Source organism: Drosophila pseudoobscura, chromosome X (assembly GCF_009870125.1).
Source record: "Drosophila pseudoobscura strain MV-25-SWS-2005 chromosome X, UCI_Dpse_MV25, whole genome shotgun sequence".
NCBI lineage: Eukaryota > Metazoa > Arthropoda > Insecta > Diptera > Drosophilidae > Drosophila > Drosophila pseudoobscura.
Window position 1 is genome coordinate 11,630,145 of NC_046683.1, and position 21,501 is coordinate 11,651,645.

The 21,501-nt window shown below is 48.1% G+C and overlaps 3 protein-coding genes across 12 annotated transcripts; 1 reads left to right on the forward strand and 2 right to left on the reverse strand.

Annotated features, from left to right (window-relative positions):
• The first annotated feature begins 445 nt into the window (after positions 1-445).
• Positions 446-3,386, forward strand: Nup93-1 (Nucleoporin 93kD-1). Its single transcript, XM_001354860.4, has 5 exons — positions 446-704; positions 775-955; positions 1,029-1,835; positions 1,909-2,528; positions 2,605-3,386. The coding sequence occupies exons 1-5, from the start codon at positions 544-546 to the stop codon at positions 3,320-3,322; spliced, it is 2,487 nt and encodes an 828-aa protein (XP_001354896.1). The 5' UTR covers positions 446-543; the 3' UTR covers positions 3,323-3,386.
• On the reverse strand, positions 3,354-6,636 carry jub (LIM domain-containing protein jub). Of its 3 annotated transcripts, XM_002134171.4 has the most exons (7): positions 4,965-6,635; positions 4,835-4,864; positions 4,432-4,572; positions 4,186-4,355; positions 4,054-4,116; positions 3,817-3,982; positions 3,354-3,760 (listed from the first exon to the last, which is right to left on the reverse strand). In XM_002134171.4, the coding sequence occupies exons 1-7, from the start codon at positions 6,250-6,252 to the stop codon at positions 3,513-3,515; spliced, it is 2,106 nt and encodes a 701-aa protein (XP_002134207.4). In that variant the 5' UTR covers positions 6,253-6,635; the 3' UTR covers positions 3,354-3,512. The 3 variants fall into 3 exon arrangements, with proteins under 3 accessions (XP_002134207.4, XP_033237789.1, XP_033237788.1); XM_033381898.1 differs by lacking the exon at positions 4,835-4,864 and having other exon boundaries at positions 4,965-6,632; XM_033381897.1 differs by lacking the exon at positions 4,835-4,864 and having other exon boundaries at positions 4,054-4,355; positions 4,965-6,636.
• A 665-nt stretch (positions 6,637-7,301) lies between these two features.
• AMPdeam (AMP deaminase) lies at positions 7,302-21,016 on the reverse strand. Of its 8 annotated transcripts, none has more exons than XM_033381890.1 (11): positions 20,439-21,016; positions 14,058-14,211; positions 12,023-12,354; positions 11,454-11,489; positions 9,515-9,636; positions 9,362-9,456; positions 8,833-9,289; positions 8,309-8,763; positions 7,950-8,244; positions 7,771-7,881; positions 7,302-7,707 (listed from the first exon to the last, which is right to left on the reverse strand). In XM_033381890.1, exons 1-11 carry the CDS (start codon positions 20,563-20,565, stop codon positions 7,531-7,533), a joined length of 2,361 nt encoding a protein of 786 aa, XP_033237781.1. In that variant the 5' UTR covers positions 20,566-21,016; the 3' UTR covers positions 7,302-7,530. The 8 variants fall into 8 exon arrangements, with proteins under 8 accessions (XP_033237781.1, XP_033237779.1, XP_033237782.1 ...); XM_033381888.1 differs by lacking the exon at positions 20,439-21,016 and adding an exon at positions 16,242-16,870; XM_033381891.1 differs by lacking the exon at positions 20,439-21,016 and adding an exon at positions 14,301-14,439.
• Positions 21,017-21,501: the final 485 nt, after the last annotated feature.

The following is a 21,501-nucleotide window of genomic DNA, read 5'->3' on the forward strand; positions in this document are numbered from 1 at the left end:
GAGTATGGAATGTCACGTCAACCGGAGTGTGGGCACAGGTATACCCTATTCGGTTAATGTAATATGAAGAAACTGTTAATTAATAAAGAAATGATCTCAAATTGATATGTTTTAGACATATTCATGAATATGAATGGTATCTTGCATATCTACATCTCGATCCTGATACCTATTCTTGATCTCTGCCAGAATACAAAAAACTGCAAAATACCGTTGTGATATTTAAACAGACACTAAGTTGTTTTAGCCTTCTTTGGATCCTGGGAGGACAAACATATTCTCAATTCTATTATATCCTTTTCCCTAGGGTATGAAAATAGTGTTGCTGCAACTTTTGTGCATGGAATGGGGCTTCATTGTCGTCCTGTTTCAGGAATCGCCGGCATAACTATCGATAGATATTTATTGGCGCGTAAATGCAGCTCTAATTTTTCCACCAAGTGGCATCGCCGTCCATCAAATTTTGTTAATATTCTCACTCCGGCGCACGCCTCCTTTTTGCATTTTCTGTTGTTTTTGTTCAAATTGTAAGAACGGAAAAACATGGAACTTGAGGACCTTCTGCAGCAGGCCCAGTGCCTCACAAATGACACCAGAATGGACGAGGACATGCCGCGCGTCGATCGCACCATTTCACAAGTATTGCAGGCCACACAGGAACTCCACTCCCGTGTGACCCTCACAGGAACCCACGATCTGAAGGCGTAAGAGTCACACGAATAGTGCTAAATATAAAGCACATTCAGGCAATCTACATTTTCCATTTTCCCCCAGGCACATGCTGCTGGGCTCCAAGGGCGTGGATCTGCCGAAGCTGTCACAGAAGCTCGAGACGCTAAGTGCGCGGAAGACCTTCGAGCCTCTGGACCCTGTCTCGGACACCGATGTCCATGCCTTTCTGAAAAACGAGCGCGAGAACGCCATACTTTCCGTAATTGATGAGACCAATCGCGGGGTAAGTCATGGGCACAACCACATACATTTGGGGATTTGTTGTATTTTTCATGGCTTTGATCTACAATTGGCAGATTTTCGAGTCAGTGGAGAGGCATAAGTGGCGCCGCATTTATGCCGAGTGGGGGGAGGAGAAGGAGTCTCTGCTGAATGCCCTGATTGGGCCCAAACAAAACGAGTTTCCCGATGTTCGGCGTCAGACGGTGCTCACAACCCTAGCGGAAACTCCAATGCCCAGTTCTCGTCTCAGCCGCACCGAGGAACTCTATGCCCAGGAGATAGCCTCGTACAATCAGTCACAAATCCAGAGGGGCCATCGCCCGAACCTTCTGGCAGCGTTCGCCAATCTGGCGGCGGAGAAGTTCGATAACCAGCTCGTGTCCGAAATGTGGAGTGTGCTGCAGTTCATGGCCGACAATGCGCCGCCCTCACGCACCTCAGATGCCATCAAGTCCCGCCTGGCCACCCAGAAGTTCGTCCAGCAGGCGCGTACCTACCTGGAGCGACGCTACAAACAGTACATAAACACCGTCATCAAGGAGAATCCTTTGCAGGCCCAGCGCGGTGGCATTCCGAACGTCTATAGCTCGGTCAACTCCTTTGTGAGCATAAATTTCGCGGTGCCGGCCACTCTGGTCGGCCTGCTGGATGTCTATAACGGCCTGCCACTCTGGGCCCTGGTCTACTACAGTCTGCGTTGCGGGGATCTGGGTGCGGCCGTCAGGTATCTCAAGGAAACTGGCGTCTGCTACGATCTCTACCGCCTATTGTTAATGATGAAGGAGGGCACCAAGGGGGAGCAGTATTCCCGGCTCGAGGGTGCCCTCAAGCTGGAGTACAACAGCAAATTGCGCAACTGCAGTGATCCCTACAAGAAAGCGGTAGGTCCATCCACTAATCCCATTCAATATCCTCCTTATCTGGACCAACCTCTTTTCGTTCTTCGGGCTGCAGGTGTTTGCCTATGTTCTGGCATGCGATCCACACAATTCGCATGCGGAACTGATGCGCAGCATCGACGACTTCCTGTGGATGCAGCTCTCCATCCTACGGCAACAAGACGGTCGCGAGTACAACGTCGAACAGCTCACCTACAGTGGTCTGCAGAGCCTCATCCTGGAAAAGTACGGCGAGAACTACTTCAATGCACGGGAAAAGGCACCGCTCTACTTCAGCGTACTCGTCCTCACGGGCCAATTTGAGTCTGCAATCGAGTTCCTGGCCCGCACCGAGGACAATCGTCCGCATGCCGTGCACATGGCCATTGCCCTGAACGAGATACACATGCTGGGCACTCCGAGCTCCATGCATCATCCGCTGATTAGCGTCAATCCCGAGGATCCGGCGCCCATGAAGCGCCTGAATCTGGTCCGCATGCTGGTGACCTATGCCAAGTGCTTTGAGATAACCAACACCAGCGAGGCGCTGCAGTACTACTTTCTGTTGCGCCACTTCAAGGACGACAACGGCCGCAGCCTGATGCTGAGCTGTGTCAGCGATCTGCTCGTCGAGAACTGTGATCAGAAAATGATTGATCTGATCTTTGGCGATAAAGACGATAATTCCGGCCAGACGTAAGTGCGATTTGCTGTATGGAACAGACTCTTCTAGGAATCCGTTTCTGAGACGCGTTTTGCTTTTGCTTTTCAGCGGCATCTTTGCCCAGTTCCACACAATGGACTTTGACAAGTATATGCTGGCTGGGATGGTGGGCGATGAGCTTACCTATCGCAGCAATTTCGAGACGGCAATCTGGCTGTACTTCATTGGCGGCCAGCTGGACAAGGTGATGCGTTTGGTGTGCTCTCTGCTCTCGCAGGTGGTCCAACAGCCCCCGACAGAGTCCAGTATGCGGACACGCTTGCGCCAGATTATCATTCACCTGGAAGATCTGCGATCCGTGCAGCGAGTGGACGTGGAGCCGCATGTCCTGGCCACATACACAATGCTGACGCAGCTGCTTGTCTTCTTCGATCATTACCACAAAAATGAGTCGCAGCAGGCCAGCGAGGTGCTGGCCAATTTTCGGATAACGCCCAACGACTGCTCGGAGGTGGAAGAGTGTGTGGCCAATCTGAAGAGCCTCTGTCCGGAGGTCACCAAGGTCCTGCCCGACATACTGCTGGCCGCCATGGACCTCATTTACGAGGAGTACACGAAAATAAAGGGAAATGGTGGCAGCAGGTCTTCCTTTGATAGCCGCGAGAGCACCCAGACCGATGACTGGAAGAACGAGAACAAGGAGGGCATTCTGCGCCATCTGCGCACAAAGGCCAAGGCCCTCACGAATATGGCTGCCACGGTGGCGTACCGAATGCCCACGGCCACCAATAAGCGTCTCGTCCAGCTGGAGATACTCATGCATTAGGAAAGAAATGACACGACTCTTGAGATGGATATCCTTTTGTATAAATGCATGTTTTTTTCTCTCATTTTGTTTAAGATAATATTTGAAATTGGAATAATTTGTTCGCGTGGATAGTGTGATAGTTCTTTCTCAGTCAGTAGTTGGATGCGTAGTGGGCGCAGGACTATGCAGGAGGATGCAGGATGTGCGCCTAGCCCATATACTGATAGGAGGCACACACTGGCTCCTGGTGGCGCGTGTGCGGCGATGATTGCAGGGCCAGACGTTGCAGGTGACAGCCTCGACATAGGAGACGCCCATCCAAAGGATAGCAGCGCTTGTCCGGCTCATCCGTCAGCTGCATGCCGCACTCCTCGCATATGTAGCAGTCCACATGGAAGTCCTTGTCCATGGAGACCACACGTACGGTCTCATCGGTGCCCTCAACGGGTGTGATGCCTGGGACAGAACAGAAGGAGTATAAAAAGCACTCTCTACAAAGTCTTGGAGCCTACCTTTGCCACAGCTGGCGCATTTCGGAGCAAACATTCGATGGTAATCGTTGACGCAGTATATCTTGTGATCCACATCCACGGTGAAGGGCACACCGTCCAGGCACTCGTTGCAGACGCAGCAACGGAAGCAGCCCGGGTGATACGACTTGCCCATTGCCTGCAGGATCTGCAAAAAAAGGGATTCCAGTGTTACGGTGTGGTGTGCTGTGGTGTGTGTTGTTTGTGGCATATACGAACCATTTCCATGATCAAATGCCCGCAAATAGCGCACTTTTCCGCTGTCTGCTGGAAGCCCGAATACTGCAGAAATGAATTGTTAAGGAGAGTTAGTGGTATACATGGGATATAATGGGAGATGGGGATCCCTACCATGTAATCCTCCTCGCAGTATACCCGTCCGTGCACATTGTAGAAGGCTTTGCCACGCAGCGCCCTGCCGCAGGAGCAGCAGATGAAGCAATTGGTGTGATATAGATTACCCATGGCCTGGCAGGCCTGTCCGGCACCCTTTACCTTCTCCCCGCACGTATGACAAATGCCTAGAGGGGGGAAAAGGGAGACGGTAACGGTATGGGGGATCTATTTCAGGCATTAAACATCTTTCGAAATACATACCAAAGTACTCGCCATGCTCCTCACTTTGCTCAATCTCCTCCTCCAGCTGGCGGGTGAGCTCCTCGATCTTACGCTGCGCCTCTGTCGGACCAGCCGGACGCGGCGGAGTCACGCTGTACGGCAGCAGATTCTTGGTTAGACCTGTTTCCGGTTTAAAGACAAGTCCAAGGATTAGCTCTAGCTTTCGCTTCTCTCTTTCTATCTCTCTCTCCCTGTCCGTCTCGTGGGTCTCTTGCTCAACCGATCCACATCCACTGAGGGAGGGACTGTGCCTGGGGAATCGATTGAGGTAAAGGACGAGACGACTACTTGGCCACAAGAACCGGTCGGCAACCGTTTGGTGCCAAGAGCGAACCGGTTTGTGATTTGAAACCCAACCCAACCCCAGAGACTCGGTTCCTACCTTTTCTGGGTCGCAAAGCGGCATTAACCGCTGAGTGGAAAGCATTTTAGTATGGGGGTAGAATGCAAAGGATATTAGTCTGTTTCGAATGGAACGAGAGATCCATTCTAGGGGGGACGGGGACCCATACCTGTGCTGCCCTGCGAGGGCGTGGGTGATGTGGCCACCGCCAAGGGTGCTGACATCGCTATGGGCGTAGCTCGCAACGATGATATTGCTGTGGATGACGCCGCTGCTGGTGTCTCCTGGACTGCTCGTTGTGGCATAGCACCAGCAGCCGGTGCTGCTCTGCCTGCTACCACGCTGCCTGCGCCCAGCGGGCCTGTATTGCGATGCAGATTGGCCGTCATGCACACGTAGTCCGAGCTGTTGATGTCCTCAATGTAGTTGGGATTCACCGACACATTGATGCCAGCCCCATGGCCGCCGCCAGCTGGCGCCTGTGGGGGCGGTGGCATGTGCTGCTTGATGGGTGTGTGCTGCTGCAGCTTGGACACGGACATCGGCAGGGGTGACGGCGACGAGGGCGGCACGGGACTCAGGTGGCTGGGCAGCGACAGATTCCTATAGCGCTGGGTCGGCGAGCCCAGCGTAGCAGTGGGATGTTGCGTGTTGTTTGTGCTTATGCTGCGCTGGTGCATTGGCGACGAGAGCAGCGCGTTGAGATCCAGACCAGAGGACGCGGCGGAGGAGGCCACATTGCCCGGCATTTCCTGGTACATGGTGGCCGTGGCCGGAGAGGCCTGCGGCTGGGCACGCTGCCCGGAATGGGGTATGATGTTCTCGTATATGGGCGCCACCACCTCCTCCAGAGGTTCGCGTAGGTGGCCTCCGCTCGCAGCCGCCCCCACCGCCACTGTCTCGGGCACAGGCGTGTGGGCAAACCTCCCACCGCCAATGGGCTGCATCAGCAGGTAGTCGTTCAGCATGGCACTCTGCCGGCTGCCGGGGCTCTGCGGCTGGGCGCGCTTGTGGTTCGAGTCGAATTGTCCGTAGAATTCGAGGTTCTCGTACACGGGCGAGTGCTTCTGCGGTGCGATGCGCTGGCCCAGCACCTGAGCGGTGGGCGCATAGATTTGTGGGCTACCACCCCCATTGTTGATCAGCTGCTCGACGGGCTTGGGCGTGGCGTATTTGGAGGCGGCTATAATATTGCCGCGCTCGTACAGCTTGTAGTCGTGTGCCTGCTGTTGCTGTTGCTGCTGCTGCTGGTGGTGGTGATGCATCTGCTGCTGACCATCGTGGATGAAGTTCTCGATGGCCCCTGGCGAGCGTTGGTAGCCACGCATGCCACCGCCACCCCCACCCCCACCCCCACCGCCACCTGACCCGATATGAAGACGCTGCATGAGCGTTTCGTAGTCGGACTCCGTGGAGGCGGCGCTGGTGGCATTTCGTTGAGTTCTCTGGGTGGTCATTATCTTCCCCTTCCTCCTTCTCTCTTGTCCCTCGACTCTGACGATGAGCTCTCTCTCACTCACTCACGCTCTGCGGGGGGACGGGACGCCACCCAAATGGAATCTATCGGCTTTTGCCGGTCGAATTCCAATGTGCTTACTGCTTGGGGCTGAATGTCAATCAGGAATTTGACTTTTCATTCACTTGGTTACTAATTTTCAGCATTTTCTTTGTCGGAAATATTGTTGGGGATAGATTAGTGATGTAAAAAAACATCGATGCATCGAGCAGCGATGTTTTTCTGCCGATGTTTACTGATGTTTTCCGATGTTTTTGCTGCTACCGGTGTTGAGTGATGCATCGATGTTTTGCAAAACATCGGTAGTTTAATTTCATATCATTGCGTATTTGTCTTCTGTAAGCGATGCATCGAAGAATAAATCAATATCAATCCAACATCGATGTTTGATTTTGACATCATCGATGGACATCGACATCGATGTTTTCATTCAAATTTACATCACTAGGATAGCTGTTAACCAGTGTGACCGCGGATTTATCCATAAAATGTAGGGTCCGACCCTCAAAAAAAAATACCGAAACATACAGACTCATTTAACAAATATGCCATACGGACAGAAAACCTTTTTGTAAGAGTTGTCATCCACTTAAAAAATGGTCCCTAAGAAAGTCCGAAATCGAGCAATATTTTAACTGTATTTTAAACTTTTTTTAACATTTTATTTATAAGCAAACGTAAACGCAAAATTTCTTAGGTCAAGAGCTACAAGAAAAGGAACAAAATTTCTGAACTCAGAGCCGTAGCCGAGACTAAGGAAATGTTTTCGATGTGGCCAACATACATAGTTTCAAGTTTGCTTTGATATCTGTTCTCTGGATTTCTTAGATCTTTCATCATTTCATGAGATCATTTCATATCACGCGTTTCAATGTCAGAGATTCATTGAGAACGGTTCCCTAGCCCCAAACGCAGTATCCGTTTTCTTGGGGCATATTTTTTGTTATAAATAGTAAAAACGATAAATCATCAAAAACATCAATGCTTGCGTATTTTGAATAGTTTAGCCAGCTATAAACATATTAGCCAGTTTGGGTATACTTTATATTTTTTGAAATTTTGGTCTGCCGCGCATACAATTTGGTTAGTACAGAGATTGAAATATATTTATATTATGAAATATACTTGTAGAATATATTTTATGTAAATCTGTATATATATGTATGTAGGAGTTGTTACGGCTCTTTTGGGAGGTGTGGGGGCGGCGCATGCGCCCGACCTAAGAGTGCTCACTGAGTGATCCGCACGTCTGGTTCACCTTGAATATATTTGAGAGCTCATCCAGCAGAGTCTCGTAGCGATAGGCCACTCGGATTTCGGGGACATTGGTGCGTGTGATGTCGTTACCCATAATCCCATCCTCGTAGTAGTGCGGTCCCAGCCACTGTTGTTTGGTCTGAAAGGCAAAGAGTTTTTCGGATCAATTGAATCGAATCCCATACGTTTTGGCGGCACTCACATTGTGGGTAAATCCGCTCATCATGACACTGTTTCTCGCCAGCTCGCACATGTCGCAGGAGCTGAGCTTCCACACCTGAGCCGCAATGCTGTACTCCTCCATGAGGGGTTCCTAACGTTTGAGAGAGATTTACCCAGAGGTTAAAGGTTGTTCCAAGGCATGAACGTGTTGTCTCTTACCTTGGTAAAGTGAAACTGCAAGGGATCGTCCGTGGAGAGGGAGATGATCAGGCCGCGGGCCAAGTATTCCGGCAACGGATTACGATGGTAATTGAGAAACAGCGAATTGTTGGACAGCGGCGACATGGCAATGCCAATCTGTGTCAGATAGTACAGATACTGCAGGACAGGCACCTTGCGCAACAGCAGGCCGTGTGAGATGTTCTCGGCCATGAGAAAGCCGCAGACTAAATGCTGAACGGGTCCAGCCTCACCGCAATGTGGCCGCAGCACAAAGGTGTTCATGCCGCGTGTTCTAAACGAAGGAAACAGAGAGTTGAATATTGCAATGAAACGGGGAGCGGACTGGCGCTACTCACTGTCTAAACTTATTCAGCACTGTCATATTGGCATACATATAGTAGATGTAGTAGGCATAGGGAGGATTATCCTCGTAGGTCCATTCCTCGGGCCGTGGCACATCGTTGTCGAAGAGGGGATTCTCCGGCTTGGACTCGTCATCCACAGAGTCGAAGCCAATCACATACTGAAGGAAGCGATGCAAGTCGGGATGCTCGCTGGGCTTGTTGGTGGCCTGGAAGAGCGGCAGGAATATGTTGTTCAATATCTCCTGGAATGACTTCATCATCTTGTTCGACTTGAAGATGTCAAACAGTCGCGGTATCTGGATCAGCCAGCGTATGTTCGAGCTGTACACATCGTTGTCGATGGCCCACTTGGCCAGCTTGTTCCACTCATCCGGCGACTTGCCATAGATCGAGAGGCGCAGCTCGGCGTTCTGATACTTGGACTCCTCCAGATCGAATGCCACTTCCTAAGTGAAGGAAAAACCATTAAAAAAAAACCGTTCCATAGGAAGCAGGATGCAGAATGCAGGACGCACCTTTATAATTTGTGCAAAGTATTTGCCGTTCAAGAAGTTGTCTGTTTTGAGGAAGACCTCCCTCAAACGTGACTCGCCAATCGGATTGTACTTGGAATTGAACTTGTCGAAGCGATGGAACGTATTGCGATCGGCATGGACGTCCAGCATGTCGACGGTTAGATCGTATGTGGTCAGATTCATTGATTGGAACACCTGGGCCAGCGTCATGGGCTGGCCATTGGTGCAGGTAACCACCTCATTGGCGCTGTTCTTCAGCGTCTTCTTGATAAACCGCAGCAGGTGCTTCTGGTTCATGCAGGAGGCGGCATGTATGTGGGTATCCACCTTCCTTGTGTTGTAAAAGTCCCGATGGGGCACCGCCTTCTGGGCGGCCAACTCCCGCAGTTCGTTCAGCAGCACATGCATCTGATACTTGGACGACAAATAGCAAAGGCGGCGATAGCAAAAGGATTTCCTATCGAAACGAAACAAGCCGAAACGAATCATAGCGAATTAGCAATCCAGTGATCGATCGATCAGTACTTACAGCGGTCCGTCGGCAATCATATTGCACATGACCTGCATGTCGTTGACGAACTGGCTCATGTCCGGATACACAAACTTGAGGTCCTTCGTTTGCTCCTGCAAAAAGGAAGGTTCGTTTAGGATGCTCGAGGATACTCGTGGTGGCTTTGCTTACCTCATCCTCGTAGACGTGAAAGACGCCATTGAGGGGCTTGATCACGTACGTCTCGTCTGGCGGAAAGTCCACGTTCCACGGATTCGACACCTTGTGATGCGACAACGGCTTCATATGGAAATCTGATCGATGGGTTTGTGTGTGTGTGTGTGTGTGTGTGTGTAGGTGTGGGTGTGGGAGGTATTCCCATTTGAAAATAAGAGTTTCGTTTAGTTGCAGAGGCGTTCATTGGACATAGGCAGGCGGTATATTAGTTATCACTAGGATCTACACACACAAACGGATACGTGCGCGAGTTCTGTATGATGTGTAAGTATCTTGTATCTAGTATCTAGGTTATCTAGGTTCTACGGTGTGGTGTCTTTCCTTTTGTACAAGGCTTTCGATGGTTCGGCGGAGAGAGACAGCAGAGAGCGAGCGCGAGAGCGAAGAAGCGGAAGAACAAAGTGTGAGTGTGCAAAAGAGAGCTTTTAGCCATTTCTCTGTGTCGCTAGCACGTTGCTTCGATGTGCAAATTTACCATAAGCGAAAGGACAAACAGATGTTAAACGATGATTATCCCCAAAATTGTATCAAATTACATTAAATATGGGCATTTCCAGCAGATTTTAAAAACACTTGGCAACGTTATGTAACTTCCCAAATCCCATTTGACCGTTGAAAACATTTTGTAAATAAAAAATTGTGCTATTGCAGAGAGGAGATTGGGAATGGGAGATTGAGTAGGCCCAAGCAGGACTATTAGGTTGGCATGCCTTTTACTAGAAATAGTCGGAGTCAGTCGGAGCTCGCTGTCTGTTCGGAATACTTCCAGTTGAAGAGGGAATTGGCTGAGCGGGGCTTACCGACGAGATGTAATGGAGAGAGCAGGTCTCAATGTTGAGGACCATGAGTTATTGAATGAGGTTCCACTATGGTGGAAACCCGGCCGGCGGCGGACAATGGCCAATTGATGGCCATGACAGCGAAAATGGAAGGTCAAGGTGATGCGGAGCTGCAACAGCAACAGATAATGCCAGACTAGGTAGATTAAGGATCAACGATAAGAGGCTATGGCACAACAGATGGAAGAGAAATGTCACGACACGATTCGAAAGGTCAGCGTCGAGGAATAATTGGACGAAGGCTGACCGCGCGGCCACTTTGTAGCTTTTCTTGAGGTGCTGCAGTCGTTCCCTATGCGGATCGTGCCCTGAAACTTCGATATGGAGGTGACATCGCTTGCAGCTGTACAAGTCTGAGGTCAGAAAAGGTCTGTTTGGTCCGAGCCGGTAATATGGTGTTGCATAGTGCTATTAATCCTCTTTAAAGAATGATTTGAATAGGTTTTTACTTCAAAGTTAATGAAATGGTCTGCAAATTATTGAAGTTAATTAAGTTTAAGGGATTTTGAAGAAATTATGTGGTATATTCTTGTATGGGCTCGGTGAATCGTTCGGTGGAAATGCCCATACATACATGTATAAAATAAGCAGCGAATAGGATATGTTTTTTTGGGTTTGGTTGTGGTTGGCAATCAAGAATTTTGTTGGGGGTCGAACCAGCGGCTGGCGGCAAGCGGAATACCCGCCTGCTGCTGAAGAAAACTCTTCCATACTCCCGGGGAGCGGCGGCAATGCATGTTCGTGTGTGTGTGTGTGTGTGTGTGTGTGTGTGCGTGTGGTTGTCTAACAAAAAGCTCACTGCTACGGGGCATCCTGTTAGCTTTCGGCTGAAGCTGAAGCTGGAGCGAGCGAGCGAGCGAGAGAGTAGTAGCGGAGTTAACAGTTAAGATTGCAAAATATTGGAAGAGCAAAGCAACTAAAGACAAACAGAAACAGTAACGGTAGCGGTAGCGGTAGCGGGTAATGCGTAACGGTGGTTATGTGAGAAAGGGGAACGCATATGCAGAGGGGTAGGGGTAGGGGTGGGGGTGGGGGTGGGTGTGCGCACGCATTACCTGGTCTGGTCACTACACTCATATTGCGAATGATGTCTATAAGAAATAATGAAAAATATATATAGAGAAAAATAAATAGTCGATACGAAAATGAAAAGAAATCAACGCTAAACAAGGCATCCAAAAACATACATATATAGGACGGTGGGAGGGGGCTGGGGGCTGGGGGGTGGGCTTATAAACTTTCCAACTGAAATGAAGGACAAAGCGCACAAGACAAAAGGACACAAGACACAAGGGAGCGGCGGCTGCAAGCAGGCGGGGTAGGAAATGGCGATAGACTGCAGCAGGCAGCCCCCGTGGAGTACAGTCGAAACAAAACATACAACATCAAAGGGCTTGTATTATACAGATTCCACAGGAACCGGCTTGATGGATTGGGTGCATCACAACACTGAAGTACTAGTACGGATAAGCTGTACGACATTTTCTTATAGATAGATACACTTTTGTCGGTGGTGCCTCTCTGTACAAAGGTGAAAGACGGCACCGGGACCTCCTTCTGGGCGCCAGGGATACGGATACGGATTCGGTGGATTCGGAGGAGGGGAATTGAGAGCTCGACTTACCCGACACCACCTTGACCGGCACATTATCGATGCGATCCTTGAGGCGAACGGTCTTGAGAAAACGCGCCGTGGTCGAGGGGAAGGACTGATCGGACATGGCCATGTAATGGCTGCGCAGGCGCAGTGCCTCGATCAACAGAGTGGAGGCCCGCTCCAGATCCTCCAGCGGCACACCGCTGGTATCCTCCCCCGATATGGACACGCGCTGAAAGTTGATGTCCGCATCGTTCTTCATCGAGTCCGCGGTGGAGTCGTTGCCCTCGTTGCTGCTTATCGAACCACTCTGGATGATCTGCACCGGGGGCACCGCCACCGGACGTGTTCCGCCTTGCCTGGAAAGATTCCAAATTGTTTGCTTGTTAGCTGGGGCTTCCGGTCGGTCCCTTGCCGCTGCTGACCATTTCTCATCCTCGGGCTGGTACTCGTAGCAGCGACCAAAGCTATAGCTATCATCCGCGAATGACATCCTGCACCCAGCGGAGACCCGCGAGCAATGGCAGACAGACGGGAGGCTCGGCTGGAGCTAGCTGCCAGCTCCAGGTCTCTCTGATATGATCGATTGACCAATTGATTTATGAAGAGAGCCACCCAACCAATCCTACGAGTATCCTATTCCCCTTCTAAAATTCCAGGCCAATTGCGTGTGCCTTGCCCTAATGGAGGGTCAGACTACAAATTAATTCAGTCGATTGTCCTGCGATTATGATGGCACGAAGAATGTTCTTAATTTTCTTCCCCTTTAAGTTTCAAGATACGTATCGTGCCGCAGCCCGTTTTTTGAGGGGAAACTTTCGCTAGTTCTTTGGGAACATCTATGGCCTGGCTTTTGGCGTGCGCAACATTGATGGGATTTAACAAAAAACTTCAAGTGCCAGTGCAAGAGTTTGTAAGTTTTTCCCTGTTCCTGTTCCCCGTTGCCCGTTGCCCGTTCCCTCCTTTTTGCTTTGGTGTTTCTGTGCAATAATTTTGGCGCCTGGCGTGCCACACGAACAACAACGATAAGTTTTTACGGATTGTGTGGAGTGGAGCGGAGCGGAGTGGAGTGCCAGCGCATGGCATGGGCAGGTCTGACTGGGGGGTTGTGCTATCAAGTCTAATGCTAGTGCTCAATGTCAGGCGTAGGTCGTAGAAGGCAGAAGGTTGGATGGACAATTTCTTGGCGCGAGGTGCGCGCTTCTCTCTTTATTGGATTCGAGCGTAGACGCGTTCTGTCCAAGTCATATGGATGCACAAGTTGTACTGAAAGTGACGGCATCCGAAAAACTGAAACCAAATTGGTGGCAGCCCCCCAGTCCACCGCCGTCCACCAGGTTTCCTGCCCTGTTTGGCTCATCGGCTGTCTGGCTGTCTGGCTGTCGGTGGTGGTTCGTTATGGCATAAGCCCCGCCAATGGTTCTACCCTGAGGTCGTGGTCGTCGGTGTCGCTGCCTAATGCAGTTCTATTCAAAATCAAAACGTGTTCAGCGTCGTCTACGCTTTGGACACCACAGCTGCGTGCCCCATGCCCGTCTCCCATCCCATTCCCAGACACGGCCTGGGATTAGCCATCCGCCTCTACCCTTTAGAACACTGTGGCACCTGATAATTGCAACGCGTGCACATCGATGTTGCTGCGGCTTCATTACGACGCTATTGATGGAGGAGGAAATTTCCGAGCCTTCGCACTAGACCTGACACCCGGCTAAAGGGAAGCGATACTGGCCCGTCCGAGTGGCAAAACATCCCATATATGAGTAGGATTGATAAGGCCTAATCAAGAGATCAATGCCTAATCTCAGACACTCAGTGTTTGAACGGACATACAACGTCGCCACTGTACATGATCTTGCCGATCCGATCAGTCCCTTGGAATAGATCTAGGGATATAGCTAAAGAGTCTCACCCACAAGGGAATGTTGCAAAAACAACATAGCCGGCCTGTGCATGGTTTTCTTTTTGTTGTTGTTGTTGTTGTTGTTGTTGTTGTTATTGTTGTTGGACTGGACCGCTGGCCTTTCTCTCTGGTCGGACAGGCCTTCAAAGTTTTTGTACTCACTTCTCATTGAGCTGACGTTGCACCTGCAGCTTTTTCTCAATCTGTTCAATGGGGAACTGTGGCACTTCGTACGGAGCCGAGATCTCGTTGGTGAGTTCAACGTCGGCATCGACAACGACAGCCTTTTCTTCCACTGGCGAGTCGGTCAGATCACCTGCAATCGGGAGAGCACACAAAACAAATTATATGGATTATCTGGAGTGGTGGAGGAGGTAGTAGTATTATCATAAATGTGGCACCTACAAAGAGGCGTTGTGCTGGTGGGCGTGCCTGTGTCAATGACTGGACCGTAACCCATGACATTGCCCCCAAAGAGCCTGACATCCACCCGCAGGCGATGGGCACTGTCCATGCGATTAAAGTTCATTCAAAATGCGTTCGAAAACAATTCGGATGGAGCTTGTAACTTGAGCGAGAGTTGTCGCTTCAATGAGCCGCAAAGATCTGAGATTTCCAGCGGGAGACCTGCCTCGTCCACCGCGCGATGCGATGCACAATTACAAATTGCCAAACAAAAACAAGAAATGAATTCAAGCATCGTGTGACGAAGCTTTTAATACCCTTGCAGAGGCTTCGAAAACATCGTACAGTCAGTATTCATTTAATCACAATAATATTTGGTTAATATCTCCATTAATTGTAGCGCTAAGCTCGCCCCTTTGGTCAGGGGTTTTCGGTGCAGGACATCGACAACGGTATAAAACGATTTATTGTTATTATTATATGGATCTACTTTATGGGAACTGAATTGAAAGTGGTTCTAAAAATCTGGTTATAATCTTAACACCCAAAAGTGAGGGCAGCAAAACATGAAAGATTCCAAAGAGCTGCAAAAGTTCGAAGAGCAAAATACGGCAGAGGAAGCCGGGACAGTAACAGCGACCGTGGAGATAGCAGAAAAATAAACAAAGCATAGAAAAACAACGAATTTCAAATTATTTTCACTGAAAAAGACAACAAAATACAAATATTTTAATTGATGCAAAGCAAAACTCTCCGTCAAGCGATTAAGTGGAAGCCAATACACTGCCCTGAACATATACGAATATATACACACATGGATGTATGTATGTGTGTATGGATTTTTGCATGTATGTATGTAGGTTAGTGGAACCGAAGACAAGCCGCACGTCACTGCGCATCGACCCACAAGTCCGGACCGTTGGGAGATTATGTGAAGAGAATTAATGAGCAAAGAGAGATGCGACTAAACAACAAACTGTTTGCGGTACACTGATCAGCAAAGTTTACCCTTTCAGTTAAGGTGAAATCGAATGATAATTGTGAACGGTTTTTGCTTTATTTGCGTGTGCGAGTGGGCAAGCGTTTATTGCATGGAGAGAGCGTACAATGCACACAGCGGAGAGAGTAACACGTTGATCAAATGAGAGAGCGAAATCTAAATGGAACTAGAGCTTTTCGTTTCACTCTTGTGTTGAACAGTGTTGCAGTCTGACCGCGGGTGCGAGTGGGCAAGTGTTAATTGCATAGAGAGAATGCGCAAAATGCACACAACGAAGAGAGAGTAACACACTGACCAGCATGGCTTACGTTTCAAATGAAAGACCGAAATCTAGGTGATGGAAGCATAGCTTTTCGTTTTTTTCTTGCGTTGAACAGTGTTGCAGTCTGACCGCGTGCGCGAGTGGGCAAGTGTTTTTTGCATAGAGAGAGCACAAAATGCAGCCAGCGAAGAGAGCGTAACACACTGACCAGCATGGCTTACGTTTCAAATGAGAGAGCGAAATCTAAGTGATGGAAGTATAGCTTTTCGTTTCTCTCTTGTGTTGAACAGTGTTGCAGTCTGCAGTCTGAGAGAGCGCAAAATGTACACAGCGAAGAGAGGGTGAGTACCACACTGATCAGCATAGCTTACGTTTGAAATGAGAGAGCGAAATCTAAGTGATGGAACCAGAGCTTTTCGTTTCGCTTTTGTGTTGAACAGTGTTGCGCGAGTGGGCAAGTGCCTTGTGGCTTTCCTTCTTTTCTTTCTTTCGGCTTCATAGACAGAGAGACAGAGACGCCGAAATTCGGGAGAGCGTAGTAAAAGAGAGATGCCTAGGTACATATGTATGTATGAATGCATGTGTGAGTGCCTGCACTTTGCCGCCAGGGTGCGAGGGAGAGCCATAGAGGTGGGTGGTCGACTACAGAGTGAGAGGTGAGATTTGGGATTTCACTTACAGACACAACGATGAGGGGACCGAATGCCGTGGGCCGGACTAATAGCTGTCGGTAGTGCATTGCCGCCAGTGGACTTCTGCCGATGCAGGTGCGGCTGGGCAGACGATTCCGGGGGATGGCCTGTGATCGGGTCATCGAAGCTGTCGGTGTCCTGGTTGTTGCTCAGCGAGGAGGAGGACGGGGTGCTCAGAACTCCACGGTAGGACATCTTGCGCAGCGCTGACTGCGGCTCTGCGCGCGACGCACGCACCCACAGCAGTTGGCTGCAGGCCAAACCGCACCAGCACACTACCACCAACGTAGGACTCTCCGGTAGCCCGTTCCGCACCGAGTTCAAACCGCTGCTGCTGCGCCGCTTCCACCCAAGAATGCACTTTAGCGATTGCTTTAGCTTTCCCCTCCTGTGGGGTCGTCGTTTGCTTTCGGACTTGCGAAAATTTCAAAAACTTTGTTTGGGTGTTTCTGTTTGAATTTTGGATGATTTTCTAGCTCGGAATTTATGTAATAATTTTGCGTGTTTTTTGTTTTTGTTTTTGTTTTTGTTTGACAGGTGTCTCAGCAGTGACCCGTCCTTGGAATTTCACAAAAGGCTTTGCACTTTACCGTCTGCACCTTGTTAGTCGCCGTTGGCATCTGCCTGCCAAGTGGGAGGAGACATTTGCAGTGGCCCGAGGCAATTTAGACCGAAATTCTTTCCGACGCAATTCTCACAGATCTTATATGTACGCGCCGCCGCTTGTTTTCCCTGCGACTTTCTGGCCTTTGTCTCCGACTCTGCCTTGGGACACTTGTTTGCACCTCACTCCCTCTCTCCCTCTCTCTCTCTCTCTCTCTCTCTCTCTGTGGCACATACGAGCATGTACATATGTACATGTGTTGATCTTTTCATCCAAAGTTTATACGCTGGGTAAAAAGTTAGTTCTGAGAAAAGATAGCGGGAGTGAGCGGCTAGAGAGCTTTCACGCTCAGGAAAAGCTCTCCTCGCTAATTTTAGCTAATTATAAACAATTTTTTGGACAAACAAAACTGCATTATGCCATACTATATGTATATGTATATATACTATAGTGCACTCTTTAGATTCCAATCAATGTTTTTCAAGGGAAAAAGATAGAAAACATCCACAATCTAAATATATAGTATCGATCCATATTCAAGGTCGCTGATGAGTATCTATCATTCCACCTACATATCTGCCGGCTATGTGCACACCTACAGCAGTAGTGGTTCTGGTAATTTTCCTTTCCTTTTGGGTAGGAGGGGCTCGCCCCGTCTGTTGGCGGCACTTAGCAACGTTTAGGGACAATAACCGGCTAAATGGGCTAAACGGGAGGGCTAGGCCGGGACAGGGTTTAGCGCTAAGCTGCTAATAACTTGGATTGGATTGTGTGTATGTATGTGCGTATTTTGGATGATAGCTTCATAAGTAAATCGGTTTATTCAACTTCGCAGTTTTTCGTGGGCGGCGGGGAGGGAGGGGCAGGGGAAAGCTGCAAGTCATCGCCAGTTCGTTTGCCTTATTTGTCGAGTGTGCGATATGCAAACAGTCTGCTCTCACACACACACACACGCATACACCACACATACCTATCAACATGTATGATATATATATATAATGTTCATATATACATATATAGATACATATATATATGAAGCATTATAGATATAGCTATATCTGTCTGCTTATCTCGTATACGTTTTAATTTATTATTCGATTGTGTGCTTATATGCATGTTTTTGGCATCGTTTTCTGTGTTTTGTTTTGTTCTTTCGGTTTTCTGTTTTCTGTTTTGTTTATTGACCGAATTGCGATGCGAACTTATTAATTGCTGCGTTGCGGGGGTCTCCTCTCCCTCACCCTCACCCTCTCTGTGGGCCCTCTGGGCACTTTGCCCGATTCCCGATCTAAAATTGATTTTCATAAATACTCGTACTGTCAGAACTTAGCCGCCGCTTGGCTCGCTTGCGTAACTTTCTCGTTCCCAAAAGCAAAGAGGAAGGAAGAAAGGAAACCTCGGCGCTTGTTTCCTTCCGTCTCGACTCCGCGGAATATACTGACTTTTCAGAGTCAGTTCTATCCACCGCAATATGGAATATTGTACATATAATATAATAATAATAACAAGAGAGTTGTTTCCGCTTGAATAACTGCTGCTGTGAGGAGAACTGAAGAGACAGTAGACCCCAAAGAGCGCCGACCGCCGACCGCCCACGCCGCCAAAGAGAGAGAAGATTCGTTAAAGAGAGCGGCCAGAACGGAACCTACAAGTAAATCATTTAGAAGCTTAGGCAGAGCCCCTCTGAGAGCGAGGGGAGGAGACAAGAACGAGGTGCAACGGTGAATCACGCCAATGTGTGGGAAATTTTGTTGCTCTCTCTTTCTCTTTATTTGTTTCTAATTGGAAAACCCTGACCTATGCCTACGACTGACGGAAGCCAGCTGCTTCTAATGAGCATTTCGTACCGCCCCCACACCATCGCCGCTTTCCGATACCGGGGGGCACAGTGGACCCATGTCAGACGACAGGGCGACTGATGGGACCCCACTTGCACCACTACATACAATACGCTCGAAGAAGATACTAGATGGCAGATTGAGGGGACAATAGACGGAGCCTCATTCTACGCCGACTATTCCCACGGAATTGCGAACACCAATTATGAATAGTACTTGAATTTGAATGTTTTTCATTGTGCAGCTATTTTTAGTCCATTGATAAGAATGTCAGAGGAGTATTGGAGGGGCCTGATAACAGTGAGACGCATATCAAGACAACAGCAGAAATATGAAAGTAAATATTCCGACTATGGGGGTCACCAACACAGATTTTAGTTCCATAAATTGGGATTACTCTATCAAGTACATATAGTAGGTATGGTATGGTTATGCTATCGATTTTTCAAGCCATCAGACTTGCTCTGAATGCTCTATCTTTTAAATATCTTCCAGAACATACCGCTCTCCGAGGAGAGATTTGTTTGTGTGTGGCCGGAACCATTGATAGGCCACGTGTCTTTCAAGCATCCATAAATTTAGTTGAGCAAACAATAAACTTGTCGTTCTATGCATTAGATAAGATTACCAGAAAGCTTGGCCCGTCGGACTGGACTGGACTGCACAATTAAGATGAAGTGGTTTGGGTTTCGGGTTGCTCTTGGGTTGGGGCTGAGCTGCCGCGGTGACTAAATGCAAACAGCGTTTAATTGGCAAAAAAGGTGCCAACATACAAATACACACACACTATGTTATATGTATACAGCCCTTTGCATGACAGGGCCTCATGTACATACATATATACATACAACATCCAATTTTCTAAATGGCTTGCTTCTGTTTACAGGGGAGTGTATGACGTACATATTTGTCTTGTTCGTGTTGGTTTTTCCCCCATTGACTTGTTTGCTAAATTAACAATTAATATGCGAAAAACTTAAGAAAAACAATAAAGGAATTTCCGAAAAAAAATAGGGGGAAAGGTCGAATAGATTTAGAATGCAATTGTCGCAAAATGTTGTTAGAAAATATATACATAGTGTACTCTTAAAAGGTCGGCATTTCATCATCAAATGAAACATTCTTCTGCAAGAATTTTCTTCGAATAATCGTACTCTAGGCATAATTTGGATAACAGAAATCATGAATTACCGCAAAAAGTGTAAAGAAAATATGTGAAAGCATCATTACATGCCTCCCACTCACCATAGAGGGGATAATTTATGCCCAGCTACAGTGCAAAATTGAGATATAATATGGAAACGTCATCATCATGTGCGGAGATCAAATAGGGATGGGAATGGGCGTACGAGAATAATACCCTAGGATAATTTATGCATAGTTACTGACACGCCGTTCCAAAACGATTACAGTAATTGCACACACCAATACCAACATATACACCCTGTGGGGGGGACAACACACACAAGCACACCCGCACAAGGAAAGACACAGGCATACACATATGCGGTTACTTGGCCAAATCGGTATGTGTTGGCCTCTTTCATACCACTTCTCTCGAGCACGTCAGCATTGAAATATTGAAATATTTGCTGCTCTGCTACGAGCGCCGCTGCAGCAGCAATGACCAGTAAATTATGGTTCACACGGACGCATAGTATAGCGCAAAAGTCAATGCACACAAAGAGTGAAGGAAACACAGCAACAGACACACGTCACGTCACACTTGCACTTGCACTTACCGCCTTTGCGCTTCTCGATGCGTCTGAGCGGACCGTGCCCCATGTCCATGTCCATTTCGATATCTGTGTCAAAGCCAAAGGTCCGATATCCCTTGGCGCTCAAAGCATCCGCGTAGCTCCTCTGCATGCTACTCCACTCCTCTCCGCTTCACTGTCCTTTCGCCTTTTCCTATTCCTATTCCACTTCCTCTGTCCCGCCTCCGATAATTTGTGGATTCTCTTTTGAAATTTGAAATTTATGCGTACACTCGGTTTGGTGTGAGGGGTGGGGAGGAAAGTTCTTGCTATGCTTGCTCGTGTTCTGTTCGTTGACTCGACTGGCGAGCGGCAATTCCAAGTGTGCAGATGTTGTCACACTCAATTTTCAGATTATTATTATGCTGCCTCAAATGCTCTTACACTTTCTTTCACAGGTATAAATACACATTCAAAAAAAACAGAGTAGTCAAAAATAATACTGCTATTTCGTGGTTGTGCGGAAATGCGAAAATGCCCTTTTTTTGGCTTTACAAGTTGCTTTTGAACCGCTTTTTGGTGGAGACGAGTGTGACCACGGACTTTTCGACAAGAAATATACCGTCTGACCCTGTGAAATATACCGTGTCATTTTCCAAATATACCGTACGTTTACCGCTGAAAAAATGTTTTGAAAAAGATATCTTGTACTTGCCTTCTTGCTTGGTCTTAATAATATAAAATAGTAATTGAAATTTTGGAAGAGCAACCGTTTTTGTCTCTTAGACAACCTCTTATATATTCTAAATCTGAAATATTTGTATTCTTAAATCATTTCTTATATAGTTGTGATTAAACTTACCTCCGAGAAAATTCGAGAACTCGAAAATTTAGATATACCGTAATATACCAAAAAGTGGATCAGATATACCATTATACACCAAAAAGATGATTAAATATGGCATTAGATACCATTTCATGGTAAATACCGATTTCACAAAAGACCGAAAAGTATTTAAAAAGGTGAACAGCTTGAAAAAAACCGCGGAAAATAATACTGTTTTTCAATTCCCCTTGTAAATTAATTTGAAAATAATATGCATGACTA

Coding starts and splice junctions, on each gene's coding strand:
- Nup93-1 (XM_001354860.4), top strand. CDS start 544: ATGGAACTTGAGGACCTTCTGCAGCAGGCCCAGTGCCTCACAAATGAC. Junction 956..1,028: donor TTGATGAGACCAATCGCGGG/GTAAGTCATGGG, acceptor TACAATTGGCAG/ATTTTCGAGTCAGTGGAGAG. Junction 1,836..1,908: donor GTGATCCCTACAAGAAAGCG/GTAGGTCCATCC, acceptor TTCGGGCTGCAG/GTGTTTGCCTATGTTCTGGC.
- AMPdeam (XM_033381888.1), bottom strand. CDS start 16,449: ATGTCCTACCGTGGAGTTCTGAGCACCCCGTCCTCCTCCTCGCTGAGC. Junction 9,290..9,361: donor ATGATTGCCGACGGACCGCT/GTAAGTACTGAT, acceptor TCGTTTCGATAG/GAAATCCTTTTGCTATCGCC. Junction 7,882..7,949: donor TGCAGTTTCACTTTACCAAG/GTAAGAGACAAC, acceptor CTCAAACGTTAG/GAACCCCTCATGGAGGAGTA.
- jub (XM_033381897.1), bottom strand. CDS start 6,252: ATGACCACCCAGAGAACTCAACGAAATGCCACCAGCGCCGCCTCCACG. Junction 4,573..4,964: donor GCCCTCGCAGGGCAGCACAG/GTATGGGTCCCC, acceptor AACCGGAAACAG/GTCTAACCAAGAATCTGCTG. Junction 3,983..4,053: donor GGCATTTGATCATGGAAATG/GTTCGTATATGC, acceptor CTTTTTTTGCAG/ATCCTGCAGGCAATGGGCAA.